The sequence below is a fragment of the Seriola aureovittata genome, chromosome 8, assembly GCF_021018895.1.
Source record: "Seriola aureovittata isolate HTS-2021-v1 ecotype China chromosome 8, ASM2101889v1, whole genome shotgun sequence".
In the NCBI taxonomy this organism is placed as follows: domain Eukaryota; kingdom Metazoa; phylum Chordata; class Actinopteri; order Carangiformes; family Carangidae; genus Seriola; species Seriola aureovittata.
In genome coordinates this window covers 14,074,298-14,097,795 of record NC_079371.1, presented here as the reverse complement: position 1 = coordinate 14,097,795, position 23,498 = coordinate 14,074,298, and the positions used below count along the sequence as shown (strand labels likewise).

The window sequence follows — 23,498 nt, the reverse complement described above, 5'->3', positions numbered from 1 at the left end:
CTTCTTGTTTTTTCTATCAAAAGAGTGGGGATGATGAGGACTATAAGAGAATATACACAAAAAAGATCAAACCAAGGCTGAAGTCTGACGACCTTGCAGAGGGAGTAGATGTTCGCACAGAGCGGCACAGCAGCACAAGCAGCGATGGCAGCACAATTACTACCATCACCCGCCGCATCACTACCTACACTGTGGATATGCCGAGTGGCATAAGTGAGCAACTTGAACTTTCAAGCCCAGAGTTTAAGGGGCTAAGACACGAATCTGGAGATGGCTCTCCTCGTATCAGGATCTCACATGGCAGCCCTTCAGGTAAAGGGGGAGCAGAGGAGGGAGTTTTTGAGTCAAGTAATGTCTCTTACACTGGGCCACACATTAGCTCCACAGAGACACGCTGGGGCAGTGGGGGAGTTAAGACCACAACAATCACAAGAGAGGCAGAAAAAGACAGAGGTACAGGTCTTAGATTTAAAGGGCCAAACTTTGGAATAGGTGGCAGCCAGGGAGGCATTGAGATCTCAAGAGGGAGTGTGGAGCAAGGAGATGGAAGCATTCAGGTGCCAGAAACAAGCATGACACTAAGAGACAACACAAACACTGGGAGTAGGCATGTTACAGTAGGAGGGTTGGGAGGTGCAGAGGTAACTTCAGCTGATGAGAACGGAGGGTCAATTAGTCTGACTTTACCAGGAAAAGGCATGCAGATTTTGACTACATCAATAGATAAAACACAGGAGGGAAACACTGACACCAGTTTAGGTGAGAGAACAAAGATGACAGTATCTGAAATTACCATCAGTAACTCGCAGGCAAAAGGATCAGGCAGTATTGATATTCCGAATGTCAGACATGGGGGAGGTTCCACAGATATTGATACTGAATTGAGAGGTGGCAGGATCGGAGGATCAGCAGTGTCATTAGGCAATATTGCTTCAGGATATTCCTCAGGGCCAGGCAAGATTTCAGTGACAGGTGTGGATGTTAACCTCACAAATTCAAAGTCCAAAGGTGAGGTTGATGTTAACCTACCAAGCACAAAGGGAGGAATAAAAGCATCTGGAATAGACACGGAAGGTGAAATGTCAAAAATCAAGATGCCTGGTTTTGGAATGAAAGGAATCAAGAGAGAGGGAGCTAGTGTTGAGTTTAAACTCAGTGGTGATGCAGATATATCAGTACCCGTGACACACAAAGAGGTGGAAACACCAGAACAAGACATCAAAGGGACATACATGCAAATCAAAAGTCCAAATGCGAATATTCAAGGACCAGTTATGAATGTGAGCCTCCCAGAGGCAGTAAATCTGAAGGGTTCTAAGGCAGAGGGAAGTTTTGATATAACAGTGCCAAAGACTGAGGGAGAAATAAAGGCACCCAAACTAAACATTAAACAAGGTGTTGTTGAAAGCACTGATGTAAAAATAAAAGGAACCAAACCTGACATTGACATTAAAACAGCTCAAGTTGACATTAAAGCACCAGACCTTGATGGTAGGGCTGCTGATATAAAAACAGAAGGACTGAAATTCAAGATGTCGTCTAAAAAAGGAACTACAACGCCAGATTTGGATATCAATCTGAAAGGATCCAAGCTAAAGGGAGATGTAGCAGTTCCAAAGATTGAGGGAAGAACAACAAAACCTGAGGTTCAGATCAAGGGACAAGAAATTGATACTGAAAGACCTAAAGGTGGATTTGAGGTAAAAATTCCAGGAACTCATATTGAAGGACCTGATGCAAAACTCAAAGGACCAAAACTGAAAATGCCATCCATAAAAGGAACAAAGATGCCAGATGTCGATATCAAACTTGAAGGTCCAAGAGTTGAAGGAGATGTGGCTATATCAATGCCAAAGATAGAAGGAGACATAAAAGCACCTGTAGTGGATGTTGAAGGTCCAGATGTTGACACTGAGGTTCACAAAGGAGGATTTAAAGTGCCTAAATTTAAAATTCCATCATTTGGAATAAAGAGTCCAAAAATGGAAGGGCCAGAAGTTGATGTTGATCTACCAAAAGCTGACATTAACGTGAAAGCTCCTGAAGTGGAAATGAAAGGGCAAAAAGTTGACATGGAAAGTGTTGGTGGTAATATTAAAGGATCAAAAATCACAGTGTCAGGACCGAAAATCTCAACACCTGATGTGGATATAAGTGTCAAAACTCCAAAACTCAAAGGTGATGTGGACGTGCCAGCTCCAAAGATGGGAAAAATAAAAACACCTGGAGTTGACATCAAAGGCCCAGAGGTTGACATTGAAGGACCAAAGGGTGGATTTGAAACACCTAAGATAAAACTGCCATCATTTAACATAAAAGGTCCAAAAGTGGAGGGGCCAGATGTGGATGTGAACGTGCCCAGAGCAAACATTGATGTGAAAGCACCAGAAGTTGACATTAAAGCTACAGAGATTGACATTGAAGGCCCTGATGCAAACATCAAAGGACCCAAAGTCAAGGTACCAACCATAAAAGGACCAAAGATACCAGATTTTGACATCAAACTAAAAGGTCCTAAAGTCGAGGGAGATGTGGATGTTTCACTTCCAAAGATTAAAGGAGACATAAAAGCTCCTGAGGTGGACATTGAAGGACCAGAAATTGACATTGACGGGCACAAAGGTGGATTCAAAATGCCTAAATTTAAAATGCCATCATTTGGCATGAAAGGTCCAAAAGTAGAAGGCCCAGAAATTGATGTCAGTATTCCAAAAGCCAGCATTGACGTTAAAGCACCTGATGTTGACATCAATGCACCAGAGGTTGACATTGAAGGACCTAATGCAAAACTCAAAGGACCCAAATTCAACATGCCAACAATTTCAGGACCAAAAATCAATAAGCCTGATGTGGATTTCAATCTAAAAGGTCCAAAACTCAAAGGTGATGTGAATGTGTCAGCTCCTAAGCTAGAAGGAGACATAAAGACACCTGATATTGACATTAAAGGTCCACAGGTTGATATTGATGGCACAAGAGGTGGATTTGAAATGCCTAAAATCAAAATGCCATCATTTAACATAAAAGGTCCAAAACTGGAGGGTCAAGATGTTGATATAAACTTTCCCAAAGCAAACATTGAACTGAAAGCACCTGATGTTGACATTAAAGCTCCAGAGATTGACATTGAAGGCCCTGATGCTAAAATTAAAGGACCCAAAATGAAGATGCCAACCATCAAAGGACCAAAGATGCCAGATTTTGACATCAAACTAAAAGGTCCCAAAGTTGAGGGAGATGTGGATGTTTCACTTCCAAAGATTGAAGGAGACATAAAAGCTCCTGAGGTGGACATTGAAGGACCAGATGTTGACATTGACGGGCACAAAGGTGGATTCAAAATGCCAAAATTTAAAATTCCATCATTTGGCATGAAAGGTCCAAAAGTAGGAGGCCCAGATGTTGATGTAAGCCTTCCCAAAGCCAACATTGACATGAAAGCACCTGACGTTGACATCAATGCACCGGAAGTTGACATTGAAGGACCGAATGCAAAACTCAAGGGAGCCAAATTCAACATGCCGACAATTTCAGGACCGAAACTTTCAATGCCAGATGTGGATTTCAATCTCAAGGGTCCAAAACTCAAAGGTGATGTGAATGTGTCAGCTCCTAAGCTAGAAGGAGACATAAAAACACCTGAAGTTGACATCAAAGGCCCAGAGGTTGATATTGAAGGACCAAAGGGTGGATTTGAAATGCCTAAGATCAAAATGCCATCATTTAACATAAAAGGTCCAAAGGTGGAGGGTCCAGATGTTGATATAACCCTCCCCAAAGCAAATATTGATGTGAAAGCACCTGAAGTTGATATTAAAGCCCCAGAAATTGACATTGAAGGCCCTGATGCAAAAATTAAAGGACCTAAAATGAAGATGCCAACCATAAAAGGACCGAAGATGCCAGATTTTGACATTAAACTAAAAGGTCCGAAAGTTGAGGGAGATGTGGATGTTTCACTTCCAAAGATTGAAGGAGACATAAAGGCTCCTGAAGTGGACATTGAAGGACCAGATGTTGACATTGAAGGCCACAAGGGTGGATTCAAAATGCCAAAATTTAAAATGCCATCATTTGGCATGAAAGGTCCAAAAGTGGAAGGCCCAGATGTTGATGTAAGCCTTCCCAAAGCCAACATTGACATGAAAGCACCTGACGTTGACATCAGTGCACCAGAAGTTGACATTGAAGGACCGAATGCAAAACTCAAGGGACCCAAATTCAACATGCCATCAATTTCAGGACCGAAACTCTCAATGCCAGATGTGGATTTCAATCTCAAGGGTCCAAAACTCAAAGGTGACATGGATGTGTCAGCTCCTAAGCTAGAAGGAAACATAAAAACACCTGAAATTGACCTCAAAGGTCCAGAGGTTGATATTGAAACGACAAAGGGTGGATTTGAAATGCCTAAGATCAAAATGCCATCATTTGGCATGAAAGGTCCAAAAATGGAGGGTCCAGATGTTGATATAAACCTCCCCAAGGCCAACATTGATGTGAAAGCACCTGAGGTTGACATTGAAGGCCCTGATGCAAAAATCAAAGGACCCAAAATGAAGATGCCAACCATCAAAGGACCAAAGATGCCAGATTTTGACATCAAACTGAAAGGCCCTAAAGTCGATGGAGATGTGGATGTTTCACTTCCAAAGATTGAAGGAGACATAAAGGCTCCTGAGGTGGACATTGAAGGACCTGATGTTGACATTGACGGGCACAAAAGTGGATTCAAAATGCCTAAATTTAAAATTCCATCATTTGGCATTAAGGGTCCAAAAGTAGAAGGCCCAGATGTTGATGTAAGCCTTCCCAAAGCCAACATTGACATGAAAGCACCTGACGTTGACATCTCAGCACCAGACATTGACATTGAAGGGCCGAATGCAAAGCTCAAGGGACCTAAATTCAACATGCCATCAATTTCAGGACCGAAACTTTCAATGCCAGATGTGGATTTCAATCTCAAGGGTCCAAAACTCAAAGGTGACATGGATTTGTCAGCTCCTAAATTGGAAAGAGACATAAAAACACCTGAAGTTGACATCAAAGGTCCAGAGGTTGATATTGAGGGGACAAAGGGTGGATTTGAAATGCCCAAGATCAAAATGCCATCATTTAACATCAAAGGTCCAAAAGTGGAGGGCCCAGATGTTGATATAAACCTCCCCAAAGCAAATATTGATGTGAAAGCACCTGACTTTGACATTGAAGGCCCTGATGCAAAAATCAAAGGACCCAAAATGAAGATGCCAACCATCAAAGGACCAAAGATGCCAGATTTTGACATCAAACTAAAAGGCCCTAAAGTTGAGGGAGATGTGGATGTTTCACTTCCAAAGATTGAAGGAGACATAAAGGCTCCTGAGGTAGACATTGAAGGACCAGATGTTGACATTGACGGGCACAAAGGTGGATTCAAAATGCCTAAATTTAAAATGCCATCATTTGGAATGAAAGCACCTGATGTTGACATCTCAGCACCAGACATTGATATTGAAGGGCCGAATGCAAAACTCAAAGGACCCAAATTCAACATGCCGACAATTTCAGGACCGAAACTCTCAATGCCAGATGTAGACTTCAATCTCAAGGGTCCAAAACTCAAAGGTGACATGGATGTGTCAGCTCCTAAGCTAGAAGGAGACATAAAATCACCTGAAATTGACATCAAAGGCCCAGAGGTTGATATTGAAGGGACAAAGGGTGGATTTGAAATGCCCAAGATCAAAATGCCATCATTTAACATAAAAGGTCCAAAAGCGGAGGGTCCAGATGTTGATATAAACCTCCCCAAAGCAAACATTGATGTGAAAGCACCTGATGTTGACATTGAAGGCCCTGATGCAAAAATCAAAGGACCCAAAATGAAGATGCCAACCATCAAAGGACCAAAGATGCCAGATTTTGACATCAAACTAAAAGGCCCTAAAGTCGAGGGAGATGTGGATGTTTCACTTCCAAAGATTGAAGGAGACATAAAGGCTCCTGAAGTGGACATTGAAGGACCAGATGTTGACATTGACGGGCACAAAGGTGGATTCAAAATGCCAAAATTTAAAATTCCATCCTTTGGCATGAAGGGTCCAAAAGTAGAAGGCCCAGATATTGACGTAAGCCTTCCCAAAGCCAACATTGACATGAAAACACCTGACGTTGACATCAGTGCACCAGAGGTTGACATTGAAGGACCGAATGCAAAACTCAAGGGACCTAAATTCAACATGCCGACAATTTCAGGACCGAAACTCTCAATGCCAGATGTGGACTTCAATCTCAAAGGTCCAAAACTCAAAGGTGATGTGAATGTGTCAGCACCTAAGCTAGAAGGAGACATAAAAACACCTGAAGTTGACATCAAAGGTCCAGAGGTTGATATTGAAGGACCAAAGGGTGGATTTGAAATGCCTAAGATCAAAATGCCATCATTTAACATAAAAGGTCAAAAGGTGGAGGGTCCAGATGTTGATATAAACCTCCCCAAAGCAAACATTGATGTGAAAACACCCAAAGTTGACATTAAAGCTCCAGAGATTGACATTGAAGGACCTGATGCAAAAATCAAAGGGCCCAAAATGAAGATGCCAACCATCAAAGGACCAAAGTTGCCAGATTTTGACATCAAACTTAAAGGTCCTAAAGTTGAGGGAGATGTGGATGTTTCACTTCCAAAGATTGAAGGAGACATAAAAGCTCCTGAGGTGGACATTGAAGGACCAGATGTTGACATTGACGGGCACAAAGGTGGATTCAAAATGCCTAAATTTAAAATTCCATCATTTGGCATGAAAGGTCCAAAAGTAGAAGGCCCAGATGTTGATGTAAGCCTTCCCAAAGCCAACATTGACATGAAAGCACCTGACGTTGACATCTCAGCACCAGACATTGACATTGAAGGGCCGAATGCAAAGCTCAAGGGACCTAAATTCAACATGCCATCAATTTCAGGACCGAAACTTTCAATGCCAGATGTGGATTTCAATCTCAAGGGTCCAAAACTCAAAGGTGACATGGATTTGTCAGCTCCTAAGTTAGAAGGAGACATAAAAACACCTGAAGTTGACATCAAAGGTCCAGAGGTTGATATTGAGGGGACAAAGGGTGGATTTGAAATGCCCAAGATCAAAATGCCATCATTTGGATTTAAAGGACCAAAAGTGGAGGGCCCAGATGTTGATATAAACCTTCCCAAAGCAAACATTGATGTGAAAGCACCTGATGTTAACATTAAAGCTCCAGAGATTGACATTGAAGGCCCTGATGCTAAAATTAAAGGACCCAAAATGAAGATGCCAACCATCAAAGGACCAAAGATGCCAGATTTTGACATCAAACTAAAAGGCCCTAAAGTCGAGGGAGATGTGGATGTTTCACTTCCAAAGATTGAAGGAGACATACAGGCTCCTGAAGTGGACATCGAAGGACCAGATGTTGACATTGAAGGCCACAAGGGTGGATTCAAAATGCCAAAATTTAAAATGCCATCATTTGGCATGAAAGGTCCAAATGTTGAAGGCCCAGACATTGACGTAAGCCTCCCAAAATCTGAAATTGATGTCAAAGCCCCTGAATTTGACATCAAAGGACCAGAAGTTGACTTTGAGAGTCCTAGTGGTAAAATCAAAGGACCCAAATTCAACATGCCAACCATTTCCGGCCCGAAAATCTCAATGCCAGATGTGGATTTCAATCTGAAAGGCCCCAAACTCAAAGGTGATGTTGATGTGTCAGTTCCAAAGATAGAGGGAGATATAAAAACACCCAAGATTGACATCAAAGGTCCAGAGGTTGATATTGAGGGTCCTAAAGGTGGATTTGAGATGCCTAAGATCAAAATGCCATCATTTGGCATGAAAGGTCCAAAGGTAGAAGGCCCAGATGTTGATATAAATCTTCCCAAAGGCAACATTGACATGAAAGCACCTGACGTTGACATCAGTGCACCAGAGGTTGACATTGAAGGGTCGAATTTAAAACTCAAAGGACCCAAATTCAACATGCCTACGATTTCAGGACCAAAAATATCCATGCCAGATGTTGATTTCAATTTGAAAGGTCCTAAACTTAAAGGAGATGTGGATGTGGCAGTTCCAAAGATTGAGGGAGACATAAAAACACCTGAAGTTAAGCTCAAAGGTCCCAACGTTGACTTGGAATCACCAGGGGAATTTTCTGGGCCCAGGATCAAGTTACCAACAATGTCTGGACCGAAAATGTCAATGCCAAATGTTGATATCAACTTGAAGGGGCCAAAATTGAAAGGAGATTTGAAAGGGGATGTTCAACTGCCAAAAGCTGAACTTGAGGGCCCAGATGTTACAGTTGATGTTCCTGAAATTGGGACAAAGAAAACTAAATTTAAAATGCCAAAGTTTGGATTTAAAGGTCCCAAAGGGGATATGAGCATCAAGGGAAAAACTGGTAGCTCTGAAGGTCTTGATGTTGACCTAGGACTGACTGGTCCAAAAACCAAAGGATCCAAATTCAAGATGCCAAAGTTTGGATTCAAAGGACCAAAGGCTGAGATGCAAGAAGTTGATCTCAATCTTCCCAAAGCTGGCATTAACATAAAAACACCTGAGGTTGACATTGAGGGACCAGATGTTAAAATTGAGAGTCCTGATGGCAAAGTCAAAGGAGCAAAACTCAAAATGCCAAGTATTTCTGGACCAAAGATTTCCATGCCAGATGTGGATTTCAATTTGAAAGGTCCCAAAATTAAAGGTGATGTGGATGTGACAGTTCCAAAGATTAAAGGGGACATAAAAGCACCTGAAGTTGACATCAAAGTGCCAGAGGCTGAAATCGAAGGACTACAAGGGGGATTTGAAATGCCAAAAATAAAAATGCCATCCTTTGGCATTAAGGGTCCCAAAATGGAGAGTCCTGAAGTTGATATTGATCTTCCAAAAGCTGATGTTAAGGTAGAGTCACCTGATATTGACATTAAAGGACAGAGTATTGATGTTGAAGGCCCTGATGCAAAATTGAAAGGACCCAAATTAAAGTTGCCATCCTTATCGGCTCCCAAGATGCCAGACTGGGAAATCAATCTGAAAGGACCAAAACTGAAGGGAGATGTGAATGTGAAGGGTCCCAAGATTGAGGGAGACATAGAAGCTCCTAAAGCAGACATTGAAATTCCAGAGGTTGACTTGGAGGGTCCAAGTGGTAAAATCAAGGGACCAAAATTCAAAATGCCAACTATCTCAGGACCTAAGATCTCTATGCCAGATGTGGATTTCAATCTAAAAGGTCCCAAGCTCAAAGGTGATGTGGATGTGTCGGTTCCAAAGATAGAGGGAGACATTAAAGGACCTGAGATTGACATTAAAGGTCCAGAGTTTGACATTGAAGGTCCAAAAGGTGGATTTGAGATGCCTAAAATCAAGATGCCGTCATTCGGATTCAAAGGTCCTAAAGTGGAGGGTCCAGACGTTGATATGAATCTCCCCAAAGCAAATATTGATGTCAAGGCACCTGAAATTGACATGACAGGGCCAGAATTTGATGTTGAATGCCCTGACGCAAAACTCAAAGGACCCAAATTTAAGCTCCCCTCCATTTCCGGACCCACGATGCCAGACTGGGATATTAGTCTGAAAGGGCCCAAAATAAAGGGGGATGTGGATGTGTCAGTTCCAAGGATCGAGGGTGACATCAAAGCACCCAAAGTAGACATTGAAGGACCAGATTTTGATACTGAGGGCCACAAAGGAGGATTTAAAATGCCTAAGTTCAAAATGCCATCCTTTGGAGTTAAGGGTCCAAATGTTGAAGGGCCAGAAGTTGATGTCAGCCTCCCAAAAGCTGATATTGATATTGAAGCCCCTGAATTGGATATCAAAGGACCAGAAGTTGAGTTTGACAGTCCTAGTGGCAAGATCAAAGGACCCAAATTCAACATGCCAACCATTTCCGGACCGAAAATCTCAATGCCAGATGTGGATTTCAATCTGAAAGGTCCAAAACTCAAAGGTGACATGGATGTGTCAATGCCAAAGGTAGAGGGAGACATAAAAACACCTGAAATTGACCTTAAAGGTCCACAGGTTGATATTGAAGGTCCAAAAGGTGGATTTGAGATGCCTAAAATCAAAATGCCATCATTTGGATTCAAAGGACCCAAAGTGGAAGGTCCAGATGTAGACATAAACCTTCCCAAAGCCAATATTGATGTGAAAGCACCTGAATTTGACATTGAAGGCCCTGATGCAAAAATCAAAGGACCCAAATTTAAGCTTCCCTCCATTTCCGGACCATCAATGCCAGATTGGGATATAAACCTGAAAGGGCCGAAGATAAAGGGGGATGTGGATGTGTCAGTTCCAAAGATCGAGGGTGACATCAAAGCACCCAAAGTTGACATTGAAGGACCAGATATTGACCTCGAGGCGCACAAAGGAGGATTCAAAATGCCTAAATTTAAGATGCCATCCTTTGGAGTTAAAGGCCCAAATGTTGAAGGGCCAGACATTGATGTCAGCCTCCCAAGAGCTGATATTGATATTAAAGCTCCTGAATTGGATATCAAAGGACCAGAAATTGATATTGAGAGTCCTAGTGGCAAGATCAAAGGACCCAAATTCAACATGCCAACCATATCAGGACCGAAAATCTCAATGCCAGATGTGGATTTCAATCTGAAAGGTCCCAAACTCAAAGGTGACATGGACATGTCAATTCCAAAGATGGAGGGAGATATAAAAACACCTGAGATCGACATTAAAGGTCCACAGGTTGATATTGAAGGTCCAAAAGGTGGATTTGAGATGCCTAAAATCAAAATGCCCTCATTCGGATTCAAAGGACCAAAAGTGGAGGGTCCTGACATTGACATTAACCTCCCAAAAGCAGACATTGACCTGAAGGGACCAGAAGTTGATATCAAAGGACCAGAATTCAATGTTGAAGGTCCTGATTCAAAATTGAAAGGACCCAAAATCAAACTGCCATCAATATCAGGACCAAAATTGCCAGATTGGGATATCAATCTGAAAGGGCCCAAAATGAAGGGAGATGTTGAGATGTCAGTTCCAAAGATCGAGGGTGACATAAAGGCTCCCAAAGTTGACATTGAAGGACCAGACTTTGACATTGAGGGGCCCAAAGGAGGATTTAAAATGCCTAAATTCAAAATGCCATCCTTTGGAGGTAAAGGTCCGAATGTTGAAGGGCCAGAAATTGATGTTAACCTTCCAAAAGCTGATGTTGATATTAAAGCCCTTGAATTGGATATCAAAGGACCTGATGTAGACATTGACAGCCCAAGTGGTAGATTCAAAGGACCCAAATTCAACATGCCCTCCATTTCTGGACCAAAACTCTCAATGCCAGATGTTGATTTTAATCTGAAAGGTCCCAAAGTCAAAGGTGATGTGGATGTGTCTGTTCCAAAGATAGAGGGAGACATGAAAACACCTAAGATTGATATTAAAGGTCCAGAGGTTGATATTGAAGGTCCAAAAGGTGGATTTGAGATGCCAAAAATCAAAATGCCTTCATTCGGATTCAAAGGTCCTAAAGTGGAGGGTCCAGACATTGATATTAATCTCCCCAAAGCAAACATTGATGTTAAGGCACCTGAAATTGACTTGAAAGGGCCAAATGTTGAAATTGAATGCCCTGACGCAAAACTCAAAGGACCCAAATTCAAGCTTCCATCCATATCAGGACCCACGATGCCAGATTGGGATATCAATCTGAAAGGTCCCAAAATGAAGGGAGATGTTGATATGTCACTTCCAAAGATCGAGGGTGACATAAAGGCTCCCAAAGTTGACATTGAAGGACCAGATTTTGACATTGAGGGCCACAAGGGAGGATTTAAAATGCCTAAGTTCAAAATGCCATCCTTTGGGGGTAAAGGTCCAAAACTTGAAGGGCCAGAAATTGACGTCAGCCTCCCAAAAGCTGATATCGACCTCAAAGCCCCTGAATTGGATATCAAAGGACCAGAAGTTGAGTTTGACAGTCCTAGTGGTAAAATCAAAGGACCCAAATTCAACATGCCAACCATTTCAGGACCGAAAATCTCAATGCCAGATGTGGATTTCAATCTGAAAGGTTCCAAACTGAAAGGTGATGTGGATGTGTCAGTTCCAAAGATAGAGGGAGATATAAAAACACCTGAGATTGATATTAAAGGTCCAGAGGTTGATATTGAAGGTCCAAAAGGTGGATTTGAGATGCCTAAACTCAAAATGCCGTCATTTGGATTCAAAGGACCAAAAGTGGAGGGTCCAGACATTGATATCAATCTCCCCAAAGCAAATATTGATGTCAAAGCACCTGAGATCGACATGAAAGGGCCAGATGTTGATGTTGAATGCCCTGATGCAAAACTCAAAGGACCCAAATTCAAGCTTCCCTCCATATCAGGACCCAAGATGCCAGATTGGGATATTAATCTGAAAGGTCCCAAAATGAAGGGAGATGTTGATATGTCACTTCCAAAGATCGAGGGTGACATAAAGGCTCCCAAAGTTGACATTGAAGGACCAGATTTTGAGATTGAGGGCCACAAGGGAGGATTTAAAATGCCTAAGTTCAAAATGCCATCCTTTGGGGGTAAAGGTCCAAAACTTGAAGGGCCAGAAGTTGATGTCAGTCTCCCAAAAGCTGATATTGACCTCAAAGCCCCTGAATTGGATATCAAAGGACCAGAAATTGACATTGAGAGTCCTAGTGGCAAGATCAAAGGACCCAAATTCAACATGCCAACCATTTCAGGACCGAAAATCTCAATGCCAGATGTGGATTTCAATCTGAAAGGTCCAAAACTCAAAGGTGATGTGGATGTGTCAGTTCCAAAGATAGAGGGAGACATAAAAACACCTGAAATTGACATCAAAGGTCCACAGGTTGATATCGAAGGTCCGAAAGGTGGATTTGAGATGCCAAAAATCAAAATGCCATCATTTGGATTCAAAGGACCAAAAGTGGAGGGTCCAGATTTTGATGTTAATCTCCCCAAAGCAAATATTGATATCAAAGCACCTGAAGTTGACATTAAGGGGCCTGAAGTTGAAGTTGAATGTCCTGATGCAAAACTGAAAGGACCCAAATTCAAGCTTCCATCCATATCAGGACCAACAATGCCAGATTGGGATATTAGTCTGAAAGGGCCTAAAATAAAAGGAGATGCTGATGTATCAGTTCCAAAGATCGAGGGTGACATCAAAGCTCCCAAGGTGGACATTGAAGGACCAGATTTTGACATTGAGGGCCACAAAGGAGGATTCAAAATGCCTAAATTCAAAATGCCATCCTTTGGGGGTAAAGGTCCAAAACTTGAAGGGCCAGAAGTTGATGTCAGCCTCCCAAAAGCTGATATTGACCTCAAAGCCCCTGAACTGGATATCAGAGGACCAGAAATTGACATTGAGAGTCCTAGTGGCAAGATCAAAGGACCCAAATTCAACATGCCAACCATTTCAGGACCGAAAATCTCAATGCCAGATGTGGATTTCAATCTGAAAGGTCCAAAACTCAAAGGTGATGTGGATGTTTCAGTTCCAAAGATAGAGGGAGATATAAAAACACCTGATATTGACATTAAAGGTCCACAGGTTGATATTGAAGGTACAAGAGGTGGATTTGAGATGCCTAAAATCAAGATGCCGTCATTTGGATTCAAAGGTCCTAAAGTGGAGGGTTCAGACATTGATATTAATCTCCCCAAAGCAAATATTGATGTCAAAGCACCTGAGATTGACATGAAAGGGCCAGATGTTGAAGTTGAATGCCCTGATGCAAAACTCAAAGGACCCAAATTTAAGCTCCCCTCCATTTCCGGACCCACGATGCCAGATTGGGATATTAATCTGAAAGGGCCCAAAATAAAAGGAGATGCTGATGTATCAGTTCCAAAGATCGAGGGTGACATCAAAACTCCCAAGGTGGACATTGAAGGACCAGATTTTGAGATTGAGGGCCACAAAGGAGGATTTAAAATGCCTAAATTCAAAATGCCATCCTTTGGGGGTAAAGGTCCAAAACTTGAAGGGCCAGAAATTGATGTCAGCCTCCCCAAAGCTGATATTGACCTCAAAGCCCCTGAACTGGATATCAAAGGACCAGAAGTTGAGTTTGACAGTCCTAGTGGTAAAATCAAAGGACCCAAATTCAACATGCCAACACTTTCTGGACCGAAAATCTCAATGCCAGATGTGGATTTCAATCTGAAAGGTCCAAAACTCAAAGGTGATGTGGATGTGTCAGTTCCAAAGATAGAGGGAGATATAAAAACACCTGAGATTGACATTAAAGGTCCACAGGTTGATATTGAAGGTCCAAAAGGTGGATTTGAGATGCCTAAAATCAAGATGCCGTCATTTGGATTCAAAGGTCCTAAAGTGGAGGGTCCAGACATTGATATCAATCTCCCCAAAGCAAATATTGATGTCAAAGCACCTGAGATCGACATGAAAGGGCCAGATGTTGATGTTGAATGCCCTGATGCAAAACTCAAAGGACCCAAATTCAAGCTTCCCTCCATATCAGGACCCACGATGCCAGATTGGGATATTAATCTGAAAGGTCCCAAAATGAAGGGAGATGTTGATATGTCACTTCCAAAGATCGAGGGTGACATAAAGGCTCCCAAGGTGGACATTGAAGGACCAGATTTTGAGATTGAGGGCCACAAAGGAGGATTTAAAATGCCTAAGTTCAAAATGCCATCCTTTGGGGGTAAAAGTCCAAAACTTGAAGGGCCAGAAATTGATGTCAGCCTCCCAAAAGCTGATATTGACCTCAAAGCCCCTGAATTGGATATCAAAGGACCAGAAGTTGAGTTTGACAGTCCTAGTGGTAAAATCAAAGGACCCAAATTCAACATGCCAACCATTTCCGGACCGAAAATCTCAATGCCAGATGTGGATTTCAATCTGAAAGGTCCAAAACTCAAAGGTGATGTGGATGTGTCTGTTCCAAAGATAGAGGGAGACATAAAAACACCTGAGATTGACATTAAAAGCCCAGAGGTTGATATTGAAGGTCCGAAAGGTGGATTTGAGATGCCAAAAATCAAAATGCCTTCATTCGGATTCAGAGGACCAAAAGTGGAGGGTCCAGACGTTGATATTAATCTTCCAAAAGCAAATATTGATGTTAAGGCACCTGAAATTGACATGAAAGGGCCAAATGTTGAAATTGAATGCCCTGACGCCAAACTCAAAGGACCCAAATTTAAGCTTCCATCCATATCAGGACCCACGATGCCAGATTGGGATATCAATCTGAAAGGGCCCAAAATGAAAGGAGATGTTGATATGTCACTTCCAAAGATCGAGGGGGACATAAAGGCTCCCAAAGTCGACATAGAAGGACCAGAATTTGACATTGAGGGCCACAAGGGAGGATTTAAAATGCCTAAGTTCAAAATGCCATCCTTTGGGGGTAAAGGTCCAAAACTTGAAGGGCCAGAAATTGATGTCAGCCTCCCCAAAGGTGATATTGACCTCAAAGCCCCTGAATTGGATATCAGGGGACCAGAAATTGATATTGAGAGTCCTAGTGGCAAGATCAAAGGACCCAAATTCAACATGCCAACCATTTCCGGACCGAAAATCTCAATGCCAGATGTAGATTTCAATCTGAAAGGTCCCAAACTCAAAGGTGATGTGGATGTGTCAATTCCAAAGATAGAGGGAGACATAAAAACACCTCAGATTGACATTAAAGGTCCACAGGTTGATATTGAAGGTCCAAAAGGTGGATTTGAGATGCCAAAAATCAAAATGCCATCATTTGGATTCAAAGGACCAAAAGTGGAGGGTCCAGATGTTGACATCAATCTCCCCAAAGCAAATATTGATGTTAAGGCACCTGAGATTGACATGAAAGGGCCAGATATTGATGTTGAATGCCCTGATGCAAAAGTCAAGGGTCCTAAATTCAAGCTTCCATCCATATCAGGACCCACAATGCCAGATTGGGATATTAATCTGAAAGGGCCTAAAATAAAAGGAGATATGGATGTGTCAGTTCCAAAGATCGAAGGTGACATAAAAGCTCCTAAAGTTGACATTGAAGGACCAGATGTTGACCTAGACGGTCACAAAGGAGGATTCAAAATGCCTAAATTCAAAATGCCATCCTTTGGAGTTAAAGGCCCAAATCTTGAAGGGCCAGAAGTTGATGTCAGCCTCCCAAAAGCTGATATTGATCTCAAAGCCCCCGAATTGGATATCAAAGGACCAGAAGTTGAGTTTGACAGTCCTAGTGGCAAAATCAAAGGACCCAAATTTAACATGCCATCCATTTCTGGACCAAAAATCTCAATGCCAGATGTGGATTTTAACCTTAAAGGTCCCAAACTCAAAGGTGATTACGATGTTTCAGTGCCAAAGATAGAGGGAGACATGAAAGCACCTGAGATTGACATTAAAGGACCCCAGGTGGATATTGAAGGTCCAAAAGGTGGATTTGAGATGCCTAAAATCAAAATGCCATCATTTGGGATCAAAGGTCCCAAATTTGAGGGTCCAGATGTTGACATAAACCTCCCTAAAGGAAACATTGATGTTAAGGGACCAGATGTTGACATTAAGGGGCCAGAGGTTGATGTTGAAGGACCTGATGCCAAAATCAAAGGACCCAAAATCAAATTGCCATCAATATCCGCACCAAAGCTGCCAGACTGGGATCTCAATCTGAAAGGGCCAAAAATCAAGGGAGATGTTGACATGTCAGCTCCAAAAATCGAGGGTGACATAAAGGCTCCCAAGCTTGACTTTGAAGGACCAGATGTTGACATTGAGGGTCCCAAAGGAGGATTTAAAATGCCTAAATTTAAATTGCCATCTTTTGGGGTGAAAGGTCCAAATGTTGAAGGGGCAGAAGTTGATGTCAGCCTCCCGAAAGGTGATATTGATGTTAAAGCCCCTGAATTTGATATCAAAGGACCAGAAGTTGATTTTGAAAGTCCTAGTGGAAAGATCAAAGGACCCAAATTTAATATGCCAACCATTTCCGGACCAAAAATGTCAATGCCAGATGTGGATTTCAATCTGAAAGGTCCAAAACTCAAAGGTGATGTTGACGTGTCAGTTCCAAAGATTGAAGGAGACATAAAAGTACCTGATGTTGACATCAAAGGTCCAGCAGTTGATATTGAAGGACCAAAGGGTGGATTTGAAATGCCTAAAATCAAAATGCCATCACTGAACATTAAAGGTCCAAAGGTCGAGCATCCAGATATTGACATAAACCTTCCAAAAACTAACATCGATGTGAAAGCACCTGACTTTGACATTAAAGCTCCAGAAATTGACATCGAAGGCCCTGGGGCAAAAATTAAAGGACCCAAAATGAAGATGCCAACCATAAAAGGACCAAAGATGCCAGATTTTGATATCAATCTAAAAGGCCCGAAACTCAAAGGTGATGTTGATGTGTCAGTTCCAAAGATTGAAAGAGACATAAAAACACCTACCATTAACATCAAAGGTCCAGAGGTTGATGTGGAAGGACCTAAGGGTGGAATCAAAATGCCATCACTGAACATCAAAGGTCCAAATGTGCAGGGTCCAGGCTTTGACATCAACCTTCCCAAATCTAACATCAACACTGAAGCTCCTGATCTTGATGTAAACCTCAAAGGGCCTAAAATTAAAGGGGAGATTGATGCTTCTTTTCCCAAAATGGAAGGTGATATGAAAGGTCCAAATGCTAACATTAAAGTACCATCCATCTCCATGGAAGGTGGAAAGACAGGTGTTACATTTCCTAAATTCAAAGGTCCTAAGTTTGGAATGAAATACCCAGAAGTGGAGGGAACGGCACCCATGTTCAGTGTGGGAGCAAAAGGTCCTAAAACACAAGTAAATCTCCCAAATACTGAAGCAAGTCTGGATGCCCCTGATGTTGACATCAATGTAAAGGGGAAAAAGGGGAAATTTAAACTTCTTAAAGTGAAAGGAAAGGCAAAGAAACCTGATCTTGACATAGACATGCCAGCAGTAGACCTGGATGTAGACACACCCAATATTCATGTTAAAAGAACAAAGGTAAAGAAGCCTCTTTTTGGCAAGCTTCATTTTCCTGATGTGGAATTAGATATCAAATCACCAAAAGTGAAAGGCGAGGGGTCTTTATCAGAGGGACTGAAATCACCTGACATAGATTTGTCATCTGCTAGTCTGAACGCTAGTATTGACAGTCCAGATGTTAGTTTGAAAGGGTCAGATGTAAAATTAAAGACTCCTCATATTAAAATGCCAAATGTGAAAGGTGGTGCAGAGATTGATGCAAGTGTTTCAGGGGGCAGTGCCATTGGTGGCCTTCAATACCCAGAGGGTACAGTAACATTTCCAAAAATGAAGGTACCAAAATTCGGTATTGCTCTGCCTCAGCTTGAAGGCCAAGAAGGTAGAGGAAATGTTGAATCAGAACTTTCAGCCAGTGGAGGAATAAACATACAGTCTCCATCTATTAGCTGTCAAGCCAGTTCACAAAATATTGAGGTTCCCAGTCCAGAGCTGAGGCACAGTGAAGGAAAGGTAAAGGTAAAGATGCCAAAATTGTTTGGCAAATCAAAAGCAAAGGGCAGTAGTTCAGGTGACCTTCGGGGACCAGAGTTAGAATTGAGTACTAGTGGAAAAGGCAGTAAGGTCTCCAAAGACCTAAGTGTACACACAGGGGAACTGAAAGTTGGGAAATTGGAATTAGAGGGTGATCCTGGACTCAGTGTGTCATCTAAAGGCAAGTCAGCCTCACTCGATCTATTCAAGAAATCAAGGCATCGGTCTTCTTCTCTGAGTGATGAAGGTGGGCTTGCAGTCAGTTCTCCTTCAACTCACTTAGAAGCTGAGGGTGGTGACATTTCATTAGATCTAGGAACAAGCAAAGGAAAGAAAGGCAAGCTGAAGTTTGGCACTTTTGGAGGTTTTGGTTCAAAGTCAAAGGGCTCATATGAAGTGACACTTGGTGAGGACAGAGAAGCAGGAGCGGAGGGAAGTGCAAGTGTTTCTCTACCCTCTAAAAAGTCGAGATTGTCTTCATCTTCCAGCAGTGACAGTGGTTCAAGAGGTGGTTTTAGGTTCCCAAGAGTTGAACTATCTGTTTCACCCAAAAAATGATTAACTATAAGGCAAATTAAACTCTCTCATGTACACTTAAATGTGTCCTCCTAATAAAAAATCTTAAAACTTGTCTCTTTCAAACCTGAGGGGACATACACAGTCATCTCAATGTCGTTAACTACAAGTAATTCATTTTTTCAGTAATTAGACAGGAGGGCATGAGATTGTTTAAAATCCCTTAAAACTGTAAATAAGATTAATTTGTATTGTAATAATAAATATTGTTTTTTTGTACATAGTCCAGATTTATTGAAAATATGCCATCTTACCAAATATTCACCAATAGTGTATTACAGGGTTTGCCATCTTGTCCTATTTCATTCTTTTAAATGAATGTTGTTAATGAACAGGTGTGGTATATTTTTATCCAAGGGTCTATTGCACAGAAAAGATAGTTACAATAGTTATTTTGAAGGAAAATGTTGTTTATACACCAGACACAAATATAGACAGTCACCACTTTTTTATGTATGAAATTATTTTATTTTCAAGCTTTAATATTATGTAATCAGTGCAGGAGCATATATATGCAACATAGAGCTGACCCTGCGTAACACATTCTAAAGAGTGACGGTGTTGTAGATACCATAATTGCAAAGACAATCACTGTTTGGAAATTATCAACTCTCTAAAATGCTGTCAGTACTTCCTGTTTATTTTAAGAAAATGTATTCACCCTTAAAATCTATGCCATTTACCAAAAATAAGCATTTGCTTCATTTGTTTTAAACATGTTTTGCTTCCTAATCCTGTCATTTTCATTCTTACCTGTTTTATGATCCTCTGTATTTTATTTCCTTTGTCACTCTGTCTTTGTACACACTCCTTATGAATATGTAAACAATGTCACAAATAAACAGTCACTTTTTGATGTTATTTTGTTTGCAAACAAAACCTGCGTTGATAGAGAGTTGCATAGTTTTGATCAGATATGATGGAGATAGAACATGATTCTTTGGGTCTATTCTTTTGTGTGCATTCTGCCGAATAAAATAAATAAAAAGATTTATAGAATTTATAATGTTTCTTAAATCAGTATTTGCCAGTTCCTTAATTACATGATATGATATGATATGACATGACATGACATGACATGACATGACATGACATGACATGACATGACATGACATGACATGACATGATATGATATGATATATAAAATTATATGATATGATATGGACAACACTTTTTCCATATCTATTTCCATGTTGTTTTCCATGTTCGAGTAATTCTATCCAAATATTTATAATTCATTAATGTCCTACACATTGCTAAACTGCATTGCCTTGAGAGGTTTCCCATGTCTCTAAGGCCATTATGTTTTCACATTTATTTCAATGAAAATTTTTTGCAGTGGTGAAGCAGGCATTTGGATTACTACTTGTTTTTGATTATGATGTACTCATTAGGAGTCATCCATCAATTCATCTGACAAGAGTTATCATTTGTTTTTTTGAGGCTTGTCACTGGTATTAAGATGTTCACCACTGAGACACAAGCATAAAAGCTAACACTGGATACAGGGATACATAGTGAAAAGTTAATGACAAGAAACACCAATGGACTGAATAACTCAACTTGTAAAAAAAAATGAAGATACATTTTGTCACAGTTTATATATATATGCAGTACATTCATAGAGCAAGGCACCCAGAGGGGTTGCATCTGTCATAAAGAGACATTGAAAATAACTATGATGAGTGGGACCAGATCTATTGCAAGATTTTTTTTAAGGATATGTTCTTAGATAACCTGTTTTAGTCACAAGCATGAAACTGAAGTTATCACGTTCAGCTAGCAGTTTTTTTTTTTCTGATGGTGATTGTCTTAATTGAATATATGGACTATCAGTCAAAGAAAAGCTCATATAAAGGGCATTTGGGCAATTAAGACAACCATATCTACGACATGTTGGTAAAATTATAGGTTGGAATGGTTAAAAATAGAACAACAAGAAAATACAAAATGCAAAATATCTGTAACATCACCTGGTGATTTCTGAAAGGAGTTGTCATCTTTGTGCAATGAAGTTTCATATTTGGGTATAGCAGGGGAAACCATATAGGCCTGTGCCTAATATGTACAGTTGAACTTACCATTTAGTATGTCATATCACTGCCAGGAAACCAAGTGGTCAATGTTCTACTTAGATTTGAATCCACATATTCTATGGTAATGAAATGACAACAAGATTAGCAAGTATTTAGTTGAAAAACATGTTTTTAATTATCCCATGAACTTTACCAAATTTATAAACCTTCTTTAAGGCCAGGGCATTGCAGATAATAAATAACCAGGGTGTCAGCAGTGTTGTCCCGGCAAGCAAGCTTAACTTCCAGCCATTGTATCTATCATTTCAGTCATTTACGTGGGTGTGACCGATGACAAAAGCTGGGGTTTGTCAAGCAGGGAGGAAAGCAGCTTAATTCGGAGGTTTGCGCATGAGCATTGAGGATAATCCTGGGATCTTTGACTGGTGATTAGCGTTAGCCAAAGTGTGCTTGTCAAGATGTCCTTGACTCAGCTTCCATCTTTCTGAGATCAGTAATGATATTGCACACATAATGGGCACGCGCATACTTGTGTGGAAACTTGCAGCAGTAGCAGGTAAACAAGAAAATGACTCCAATTTATCATCTCTGTGCAAGATCTGTATTGTCACTGGTGTGTCATTGTCAGTTACTGGTAAATATTTTGAAGATTTTAGAAGATTTTAGAAGATATTTCTCCTCTATACTGAACATTTGGTTGCCTGCTTGATTTTGCTTGCCTATCTGTAAAAGTCACCTCCCACGCCATTGCTTCAAGGTGAAGGGCAAAGCTCTCCTCTCACCAGTCCAGCCTGCCTCGATGACCAGCTGCCCTTCACTGTGATGGGAAATGCTTCACTTCACCTAACTGGCTAAGTGTTTGTTCTCGCATGCTCCTGCTAGCAGGCACATCAAAAGGGAATTTGCATTAGGTACTGAAATTTTTGTATATACAGTGTATGGCTTAGCTTTATGATACTGCCTGTCGTTTCATTGCCAAGCTTGTAAACAATGTCATTGTTTTTGGGAATTGCTTGCTTCTTCTGTTATGTGAAGTACTGGCATAGGTGATTTTAGTAACATTCACATTTTCTCCACATATTCAGTTAAGTTTTATAGAATATTCAGAACCTAATTGATTAATGTTTAGCCCAACTTTGCATTATTATTTGTTCTTCATATTACATAAATTGTTATCTGCTTCATAACTACATAACCTGCGGTATATCAGATGGATTAAATCTGCATAAATCTATCTAAATCTGTCAAAATCCTATCTAAACTTTGATGACAGAGGTCAAAGCCTTGATGCCAAATAACGATCATATCGATACATCATATTCTTCACTCACAAGAAAAATCCATCTCATGTGATTTGCTGACAAAGATATGGTTGGGCTTTAGTTAATTTTAGACAGCAGAACGATTTGGATATGGTTAAAATTCCAAAACTGATTTTTTGTGGCCACTTGGGAGCAGGAGAAAACAGGTTACATATAGAAGATTGACTTAATATGATGTATTTACTCATGCAGCAGTTACTGGATGTTGAATGAATGATAATATTTATTATTCATTCACAGTCATGTTTCTGGCCACTTTGCAAATATGAGTCCAATATTCACTCTTCTCTAAATGTTGTTCTTGGTTTCTGCCATCTCCTGACAGGAAAAATCTGGTATTTTTAGCTGCCAAATGTTCCACTATCTTCACTGGCTAGTCATTGACTGTGTCTGTCTGCTGTTTGGTGCTGAGCAGGTAGTGTGTGCAGTGTGGTTTTAGAGCTTTTTCCCAGAAGAAAATGGCCCTGCTGTGGCTGAAAAAGATGCTGTTAGGCGTTGAGAGCGAACCAAAACAGTGGCAGCTAAACAAAACTCCATAAAGCAGAGCAGCAGATTCAGGTGACAAGTATTTGTAAGGTTCATCACTTCATTGTCACATTGTTTTCACATTGTCATTAAATACATTGTTATTATGAAAATATCAATTATAGCCACTTAAAGGAAGGGTTATGGACTTGGATAAAATTAGGGAAAGATCACCCTCACGATTACAAGTAGCCAACACTGAATGTAGGTTGTAGAGTATACGTGAACCACAGTTTCTGATTATTGTACAGTTTTATATAAGTGGTTTCATTCACACATCTTTACTCTCACAAAATGTTATCACACTGTTTACATTCTATACAAGATGACTCAAATTTGGTTTCAATGTGGAAATGTAGACAGAGAGTAGGATCACATGCTTGAAACAATAATACTATGAATTGATAGGTCTTCGTAACAGAAATGAAAAATGTGCCACCCAGTGGTTAAATAGTAATACACCACTACTGTTAAAGGATTTGATACATATTGACTACGCTTTTGTGATTGAT

General features: G+C 40.8%; 1 protein-coding gene across 1 annotated transcript in view; it reads left to right on the top strand.

Annotated features, from left to right (window-relative positions):
• The window catches only part of ahnak (AHNAK nucleoprotein), a 33,625-nt gene extending 13,523 nt beyond the window's left edge, over positions 1-20,102 (top strand). Inside the window, exon 6 of the mRNA XM_056382204.1 lies at positions 24-20,102. Coding sequence (XP_056238179.1) covers positions 24-19,085 — 19,062 coding nt within the window. The 3' untranslated portion in view covers positions 19,086-20,102. The remainder of the gene's footprint in view (positions 1-23) is intronic.
• Positions 20,103-23,498: the final 3,396 nt, after the last annotated feature.